The following is a 10,478-nucleotide window of genomic DNA, read 5'->3' on the forward strand; positions in this document are numbered from 1 at the left end:
TCGACAAAATTGGGAACCAATAATTGTAGTATAATTAGTCACGATTAAGATCTACAACTCGTGGCAAATAGTTAATTTTATTTACAAGTGTTACAGACGATCAAAATGAATTTGCGACTCAATGCCCCAGAAAAATTTATTAAAAAGATGAAAAATTTTAGAAATTTTATTGTGAAAAACTTAATGAAAAATTTATTACAAAAATATATTAGAAAATTATAGGGAAAATCAGAAAGAAGAAATTTTTTTTTAATCAACTTCTTCATAACTAGGATTAGAAGTAGAACCGTTTGACAAAATTATATTACATTCCTCAAAAAGCATTTGTTTTGCTTCTTCAAATGCTGCTTCAGCACGACCTCTACTACTCTGCAAGCTAATATTATGTGAAATTAATTGACAAACTCCTTCTTCAAGACCTTCTATTGTTCGCTGCTGGTCGATAATTAATTTTTGGGCCTCCCATAATTTTCGCTGCTCTCCAGCCCAGATTTTATTTTGGAATTCTATCTCGAGACTCTTATGGGTCCCCATTTCCAGCAAGTTTTCAAATTTCTCTTGAAGATCTTCTTTTTCTTCCTTAGCTTTCGTAAGGTCCTCTATTAGAAATAAAAATGGAGATTTATGGTCACTCCAAGTTAGTTAAAAACTAAGTGAATAAGGTCGATAGTACAAAAAAGTTCTACAGGTAGAGGCCTTTCAAGACTTAAATATCCTAGAAGTACAAGTACCCCGTCTACAAGCTGCGCAAAATCAACCTTTCAAGAACCGGATATAAGGTCGAAACCCTGTCTACAGGCAATCATACCGTTCAAGAGACATCTTAAGAACCTTGCGTACAATACCCACCTTCAAGTTGACGAACTTTCATTTTACGCGCTTCTTTAAGTCTTTGAAATCTTGCTCGAGATTTCTGACGTGAGGTATTAGATCGACGACAGGTCATGTTAGATAGATAGGTAGACAAAGAAAACTTTGGAAAAATTTTGGGATAATATCAAAGATTTTACGTGAAGATAAGAAAAAGAGAAAGGGAAAAATTTAGACCTTATATAAGAAATAGGCACGACGCGAAAACACGTTAAAATCAGGCACAACAAAAATATCACGAAAAATCACGACGCGAAAAATTATGAAAAATGTGGACGCATAAGACGCGCAAAAATCACTTTTGAAAATATTTCTGGAAAGTTCTAGAGAAAAATGTGAAGATATTTTTAGAACAAGGAAAAATAATCTTAAAATAGAAAAAAAAAAAACGCGGTTAAATAATTTAAGCGCTAAAAATAACTGATAGATGTGGTGAAACATGACAAGTAATACAAAAATCTTATCAGAAATAAACAAAAATCTAATCAGCAAAATGATCTACAGAAATTTAAAATATATATATAGATGCGGATAAGTTGACAAAAGAGTTTAAACCGCTTGAAGAAAAATGGATTTTTCAGAAATACTAGAAGATATTCAACAAACTACTTCAGAAGAAATTAATTTTCCACCGCCACCCTACATGGAAGATGAAGATTTCCAAGTTAAATTTTCTGCAACTTTAAGAAGTGTAACGAAGTCAATACGACTAAAGGACACACAATTGGCTATGATTAACTCTTTCTATTTGGGACAACTCCTAGACCAACTATCAACTCCTAGCGAACGATTAAAATACAAGCATAAAATGTCACTACATTATGCAACAATTGTAAAAAAGACTTTTGATATTTTTGAGTTTTTTCCAGAACAAATCTTAAGGACGAAGAAACTAGACGTCCAGGTTATTAGGAAAATTACCAGACCTCAGATAAGGAAACTTAGAAATAATTTATTGATTTTCGCAGGAGCTGCAAATTAAGAGGAGGAACCTGTTACCCCTAGTCACGTGTAGAGTTACAATTTACTACGCCAGAAGATCATGTGGAAAATTAGGATCTACTGTGCCCAACTGTGCCAAGCCGACCTAGCCGCAGCCTATTTAGCCTATTATTTTTATTATATTTATTATATTAATTATATTTAATATAATCGATATAATTATTTTATTTATTATATTTAATTTATTTATTATATTTATTATATTAGTTATATTTATTATATTAGTTATATTTCTTATATTTATTATATCTATTATATTTATTATATCTTTATATGTAGTAACTTTTATATAAATAACGTTGGTATTTTCCTTCGTTAAAAAGATAGTTCCTTCAGTTCGAATTAGTTTATCTTTAGTTCCATAATTCTTATTCTTGTAATTATAAAGTTCTATAATAAAGTATAACCTTTTACACTATAAACGAACTTCCTATTTTAAGCGTGTCTTGTTTGATTGGATTTCAGTCATAGTTAAACGTACTTAATCTCCCTGACTGCAAATCATAGTTAATCTATTCAACGTACCGAATCGGTTAACAACGTGTAAAGTGATTGTAAAATTAGAAAAATAGCTAATAATGCATTTGGGACAAACGTCACCAATATAGAATGAATTATGAAGTTCACAACCAGTGCAAGGTGTAAGTAAATTAGGTGTGGAGTGAGGAGTTATATTATGATTAAGGATTAGACATATCTTTAAAGGGGATATGATGTTCTAAATAGACCTTTGGTGAATCTCCAGGAAAATGTGATTTTTCCAAAATTTTTCCATAAACTATACATGACACTCGTGGCGACCAAAAAGCAGCCCATTGATTTTTACAAGGAACACTATGATTATTACATTTAATTATTTTAGGCTGTGGAAATCCAAGATCAGGTGACATATTATCGGATTGAGTCATAAATTGTAAACGATTTGTTGAAGGATTTAATACGATATTATCTTTAAGAAAATCATACCATTTAGGTCGACGCCCTCGATTATTTTTTAATAATTTCTTGATCTCTTTCCAAGTTTTAAGAAAAGCACCGTCATTGCTAATTATTTGATCCAAGAAGAAAATATTCTTGTTCTTCAGTGATTTAACAAAACCAAAATATTTTTTGGGGTCAACGATGAAATAACTAATTGGATGTAAACCACCAGTAACATTATATTTAAAATTTGTATTAAAGGATAAGTTATAGAAATGGAAAATGCATAATAGATTTTCTAAACGATTAAAATGTCTAGAAGGTTTGTGAAAATATTTAGTCATTTCACTTATATCATTTGTCCAAAGTTTACATTGTGATGTTAAAAAAAGGAATTCTATAACTTTTGACGTGACTGGGTTATTGATTTGTGCATTTAATAAGGATGCTTGGGAACGCAATTGTGAATCCCAAATATTCAAATATTGGGGTATATCGGATTATGTACCACCGAATTAAAAAAGGATTTTGGTAATGATAGGGAGTGTTTAAAAATTGAACGTAAAATTCTATTGAATTTGTTACATTTGTTTGGTTCAATAAAAATGTGTTGCATTAAATATTCTATCCTAAATTTTAAGCTGTAATTTTTTGTTATCTTTAAGAACATTCCTGCTGAATATACACCTTGGTTTGTTGCAATATGTACAAAAAACAAAATCACGAACGCGATTATTATTAATTAGACCAGTTGGAATTGTTTCTTTTGAAGAATTGGATAAATTTGGCAAATGCTCCTTTGTTTCAGTTCCATATAAATCATTAAAATCTCTATAGTGTTATAAATCTAAAAATATTTTAAAATATTTTAGTTCATATATATAATTTAAAAATAGATCAATTTTTTTAAAGATATAAATGCAATTCACTAAATATTTCTTTTGGTAATTGTATTGGCAAACAAAAGTTATATTCAAGTTCACCACATTTTTTTATCTAAAATTAATAATTTTTTAAAAAAAAATTAGAATAAAATATTTAATAAATGAATAATAACTTTTATAAATTCAATTTGTACATACTTGAAAACTATATGTACGAATACAACAATGGGTTTTAATAAAGTCTTAAAGAATTCCATGCTTACTCAATGCATTTCTTAGTGAAGTTTCATGTAATTCTAAAGTTTCGTCTATCTTATAAATTTTCTATGATATTTAAAAATAAATAAAATTAAAAATAATTTGTTAATATTTATCAAACCAAATATATTTATTATATTATTCATAAAACAATTCTTACTTCAAATAATTCATCAATTTGCATTCTATAAGCAAGTTTATAGTGCTGAAAGCTTTTTTCATTAAGTGACAATCGGATAGTTCTCTCTTTTAATAAAGATTGCACCTCTTCAATAGATTTTTGCAATTGAATTGCTAACTGTTTATTTCCTTCAGCTGCCAAGCAAATTTCTTCTAATGTATTTTTACTTTTAAATATATCTTCTAAAATATCATCCATCTTATCATGTTGCAGTGTTACTCCTTGTAATGCTAAATTTAATATTGACATTACACGCTCTGCAGGGTTCATCCAGCTATGGTATGGTGCAGTTCTAACACTAGCCAAAAAATCAAAATTACTACAAAGAAACAAACAAATTAATGAAATTTATACAGATCCAAATGTTACTCTATGATCAGGACCACCATCAGTGTATAAGTATTACCTACATTTGCATAATCGTGTAAATGGTGCCGATTAGGAGATAATAAAAGCATTTCAGGTAAATTTTCTTGATGTTGCTTTTTAATATTATTATAAATTTCAGTGGCATGTTGTATTGCTGTACTTGGTTGAAAAGTTGTATCTTTATATGATACATAAACTTGTCCATGATAAAAAGATTCATTAATACTTTCTGGTATATCTATGAATAATGTTACTGATGGTGTTAAAGATAGTTTCGTATAATCATGATCAGATGATGTTAAATCCACATTTTGTGGCACAAGTGATTTTTTATTACGAACTCCAGTTGAAGTTGCAATTCCTTCTCCAATTGCTATTTTATGTTTGTCATCTGCACAGATAAATGAAGTATATTTTCGAAATTTAATTGAAAATAATCTCATGTATTGAAAAAGTGCTGCACAATAGTGTGCATCTGGATGGAATTTTGATAGTTGCCGTGTTTGTATTTTATATTTTATATTGAATCTTCCAGTATATTGTGAAGCAGTTTGTGTAGCAGGATTCTTTGGCCAGAATTGAAGTCGGATATATTCATCAGATGGTATACATATTTCTGAATTTAATGGAGCACCATATTTTGATTCTAATTTTTGTATAATTATTTTTTTGAGATCGGATATAGACATTGCAATAGGCAAATATAAAACAGAACTGGCCCGTCTATAACAGGGCGGACATCCTTATATCACCTTGCCGATCATTTGCCGATCTTATAGTAAATTGGGTGATATCAGACTTTAAAACTTCGGCCAAAGTCACAGAAGTTTGGCCGAAGCTTGAAACTTTTATGGGTTATAGTTTAACTGATTTAAAATCAATGGCCGAAGTAATCATTCCTAATTTTAGGTAATCAAGAAGTTATGGCTAAATTTATACTTGCAATTATATTTGTTATAATCTATATAATAAATAGAAATTTTCAAAATGCAATTTCTCAATCAATTTGGCGTAAAAAATTATAAAATTACTATCAAAATGTTTGTCTTGACGAGATGAATCTAAAAAGCTATAAAACATTAAATTTTAATCACTGGTTGTCACAATATCATTAAAATAATTTCAATTTTCTAATTATTATTAAAATTCTGCCCATTTTTGGGTTTTAGTTAATTTTTGGATTTGAAAACATTAATTTTCGGACTTTGGATAAATTTTGATAACAAATAAAATTTATATAGTTAAATTTGCAAAAAAATAGTATTTTTTATGTGATAATATTTAAAATAGATGATCGGCAAAATGATCGGCAATAATGTGATAATATGAGGATGTCCGCCCTGTTCCCGTCTATCATGTACAGCTGGAACTATCTAGTATATAAAATTAATAAATTAATACAAATGACATCAATATTAAATAAACAAAAAATAAATTATTATTATTATTATCATTATTATTTTACCTCATTAAAATAATTGTTCATTTCATCCCAAAAAATATCAAATTTTGTGCCTTTGAATCCATTATTTATAATTTACTCTTAAATCTAAGATAATTTCTGGATCTTGTAAATCCAATACAGTTTGGATCCGATCTTGCATTTCTTTTGTTAATTCATTTGATGATGATGACGAATCTCCAGACAAATCTTGTAATAATTTATTCCAAATTAATGGCGTTAACTTTGCAATTAAGCTGTACTATAAAAGTAAAATAAAAATTAGGTTATATAATTTTATAACTGAATTAAATTAAAAGCTTTCTTATACTAACCTTTTCAATTACATTTTTCTTCATTTGTCTTGTAAAGAATATTGGTACCATTTCATTTGCTAATAAAATTAATTGAGACTCTTTAGTTTTACTTCTATCATCAAAATATGGTAATTTCCAAATAAAATTTAAAGTTCCTAAATAGTTCCCATGATAATACCGATATAAAGTAAATGCAGAATCAACTTCCAAATTTAAAATAAAATCGTAACGTGCTCGCTTATCATCAGAAAGATAAGTATCAAGTGATATTAATTCATAATAATCAGAATTGTGAAGTATTGAAGAAATATCATCATATTTCTTATCAAAGCTTTCTTTCTTTTCACGTATTTCTATCAAAATATTATCAATTTTGTTGCGTATAAAATCTACACTCAAATGATTTTCTTTAACACTCTGATTTACTTCTTCTAAATACTTTATATACTTTCTTGCATTATGACATAAATCAAGTACTGAAAAGACAAATTGTTTCCATCTTTCTGCACTAGCCCATGGTTGAGATACACATGATTCAACTTCTTTAACATATCCATCTAACTTTACCACAGATAATTGTTCTTTTTTATGCTTTCCAGTAAAATAAAATCTGTTATAATTGGAATTAATTTTATATTCTGGTAAATTTAAAATTATGTTTGGCAAATTACATCCACGATCTTTTAATTTTGCATGATGTGGGTCAAGATACCATAGTAAATCAATAATTAAACAATTAATAAATTTGTCTCCAAATGTTTCGTGCATACCTCTGGTCCATCCTAGTGAATTTTGTTGTAAAATCCATAATATATCATTAAATAAAAAGTCCCGTCTTGTTGATGATTTATGTGCTACTGGAAGACAATATCTTTGACTATTCACCATTAATATTGGCAAAGGATTAACATGTGGTACTAAATCAGGTTCAATGTCTTCCAAATCTTCCAAAATATATTTAACTTGACATGGTTCAAAATTTTTACAAAATGATAATTTCATATCAAGTTTTCTAATATTGGCCCAATGTTTTGTTATTGGGTTGTAGAATTGTACAGATATTCTCCGATCATTAACTGTATAACCCGTACTTCACTCAGCAAGTCTTCAAAATTTTTATTTTCTTCAATATCTATGGCATCATCTTGTAACAATTTATTGTGCTTATAAATGGCAACAATGAAATACATTATGATGACAGAAATAGAGTTAGAGTTAACGATAAAAAAAAGATTAAAATATAGGTCAGATCGTGTGGTACATGATCCAATTTTATCATATCTGTGCGAGGTGCGTTGCTTGGTTAAAACTATCAAATCATATACAGTCATGTGACATATATTATGTTTATTTAAATCTGAAATTTTTCAAAAAAAGAGGGGGGAGGACGTTAAACTAATTATTAATTTGGAGCGGCCTAATTAATAACTTAATGTCTAAAATTTTATTTGCATATTTTTACAGGATTTTCAATATCAGGTGTCAATTATGCATACTACTGTGCCGTACTACTCATATAAAAAGTCTCTGCGTATAGCTCATAGTAAAAAAATTTTTCGCCACCTGACCCCTATATATATTTCTGGATCCTAATGCACCATTTGCAAGAAAATTGGAATATTTGACAAAAAAAAAAGCAAAATTTGATTTTAATTGACAATGTTATAACAATGTTGTGAAATGTTACAATAATATTACATTTGAGGTGTAAAGTAGCATTTTCCCAAATTTTCATAAAATTTGCTAAATTGGATAATGTTGTAACAATGCTATTCCAAAAAATTGCTCAGCGTAATGCAGCATTTTCCATAATTTCCTACCATTTTTCAGGAAAATGTGAAATTTGCATTTTTTGAAATTTGGACAAGGTGCTCCTTTGACCTGTGAGATATTGCAAAAATCAAATGTGATGATTTATATATATTTAATAATTAAATAAGTTACAAAAAAAAAGAATTATTCAAATTACAAACTAAAAAACTTGTAAAATATTCTACTACTTTAACCTTAGTGTTTAAATAATTCTAATAAAAATAAAGAGAATTTGAATATTTAATAATTTATAAGAAATAAGAATCATTTAAATTACAAACTAAGAAATTTGTAAAATATTTTACTACTCTAACTTTAGTGTTTAAATAATTCTAATAAAAAAAAAATATACATATAAAAAAAATTTGTTAAATGAACAATAACATCAAATCATATCATTTAAAAAAAAAGTTTTTAAAAATAATTCAAATTAAATCTTTTTCATTATCTGAATAATTAAAAAAAAAAAATTAATTTCATATAAAATTATTTGCAAAATTATTTTATTTTTCTATATTACATACCTTCATTAATAATGATACAATCTCTCAAACTTCCGCTTTCTTGAATTTCATTCACTTTTCCACTAGTAGAATGACTTAAATAATATACATGTGTATCTTCATTTTCAAGAATTTTATTCAATTCTTTACTAGTAAAACTAAGTAAGCGACTTGTATGGCATACTTGTGGATGAGATTCGGTAATTAAATTGTTACATTGAATTGATGCATTTATAAATTCCATAATATTGCTTTTTAATTCTTCATTTATATCACTTATATCACTGATTTCAGGATTAAAAATCCAATTTTTAATGATATTTTTAACTTTTAATGCAGATGGCCTTTCTAATGGATCTTCATTCCAACATTTTTTCATTAAATCTATATAGCATTGTGGAGTATTTTCAATAATTTCAGGACGTTCACCTTTACAAATACTTAAACTAAGTTGAATATCATCATATTTTCTGTCACTAAATGGTGGAACTCCAGATGTAAATTCCCACATAATCATAGAAAAACTATATATATCACTAGCTGGAGTATATGATTTACCTCTTAAAATTTCAGGTGCCATAAATGGTATAACACCATAAATACTATCTTTGTTTAAAAATGATTCCAAAGGTTGACATAATCCTAAATCACTAATATAAATTTCATCATCTTTATTTTCATCATCTTTTAAATTATTTTTATACTTATTATGTTTTAAAATATTACCATCATGAAAATCACAATGAATAAGATTTTGTTCATGTATTTTATGAAGTCCAGAAATAATTTTATATAATATATATAATCTCTGTTTCCAATTATTTTTAATTATTTTTGTTAAATTTTCTCTTAAATTGCCTTTATTTGCATAATCCATTATTGCCATATATTTCGAATCTGGATTTCTTGTAAATCCGTACAAGTTAATAATTTCAGTTGAATCTAAACAACTTTCATGATATTTCCACTATATAAAAAGTTAAAAGATTATTAAAATAAATTTATATAAATAAATTATAATTTAAGTTTAAAAAAAAAAATAAATAAAATGTTATAAATAATATATATCTTACTTCTTTTAAAAATTTACTTAAATTTTCATTTAAATCTTTGGGACATTTAAGAACTACTTCCATATCACCGTTTTCTTTTAACCAAATAGCTTTATAAACACTACCAAATCCTCCTTCATTAAGATATTCAACATCCTTAAATTTTTTATAAGGAATCCATTTTAATTTTTTTTCTAAAATAAAATTATCCATAATTATATTTCCACTTTTTCCAAATCTAAATAATTTTAAATAATTAAAATTCATTAAAAAATTACGTTGAAATCGTTGAAATATTAAATTTTAAAAAAAATAACATTAACACTTACCCTAAAATTTAATAAGAAATTTTAATAAATGATAAATTTTAATTTATTTTTTACATAAATAGTAACGTAATAATAACCAAAATTTGTAACTTACTAACTAAAGTAAATAAACAAATATAAAGAATTTAGTTAATTAAAATTATTTGTGAATATTAAATACAGTAAATATACAAGGATAGCAATATCTAATAACTTACAACCTAAATTAAATTAGAATCTAGTTAGTTTAAATTATATGCAAATATCACATAAATATATAATAATAAAATTACTTGTTACTTACAAAAATCTAAATAAATTATCAATCAATTTTTTTTAATTAATTTAAATATATATTGAATATAATAACAAAATTGAATAAATAATTTATTACAACTTACGCTCTACATTATTAAATAACAAATTTAGTTTAAATTATATGTGAATATGATATAAATACGTAATAATAGAATTAATAAACAACTTACTTCCTATATTACCAAATAATTTATAAATAAAGAATTTAGTATAAATTATATTTAAACATCAATTAATCATAT

The 10,478-nt window shown here is 26.2% G+C and overlaps 2 protein-coding genes across 2 annotated transcripts; both read right to left on the reverse strand.

Annotated features, from left to right (window-relative positions):
- Nucleotides 1-6,178: 6,178 nt before the first annotated feature.
- Nucleotides 6,179-7,245, reverse strand: OCT59_011582 (uncharacterized protein; the record flags this gene model as incomplete). Its single annotated transcript, XM_066133845.1, has 2 exons — nt 6,179-6,188; nt 6,422-7,245. 2 exons carry the CDS (start codon nt 7,243-7,245, stop codon nt 6,179-6,181), a joined length of 834 nt encoding a protein of 277 aa, XP_065989166.1.
- Nucleotides 7,246-8,480: 1,235 nt separating this feature from the next.
- On the reverse strand, nt 8,481-9,823 carry OCT59_011583 (uncharacterized protein; the record flags this gene model as incomplete). Its single annotated transcript, XM_066133846.1, has 4 exons — nt 8,481-8,503; nt 8,580-8,942; nt 9,117-9,525; nt 9,632-9,823. The coding sequence occupies 4 exons, from the start codon at nt 9,821-9,823 to the stop codon at nt 8,481-8,483; spliced, it is 987 nt and encodes a 328-aa protein (XP_065989167.1).
- Nucleotides 9,824-10,478: the final 655 nt, after the last annotated feature.

Source organism: Rhizophagus irregularis, chromosome 2 (genome assembly GCF_026210795.1).
Source record: "Rhizophagus irregularis chromosome 2, complete sequence".
NCBI classification, from domain to species: Eukaryota; Fungi; Glomeromycota; class Glomeromycetes; order Glomerales; family Glomeraceae; genus Rhizophagus; species Rhizophagus irregularis.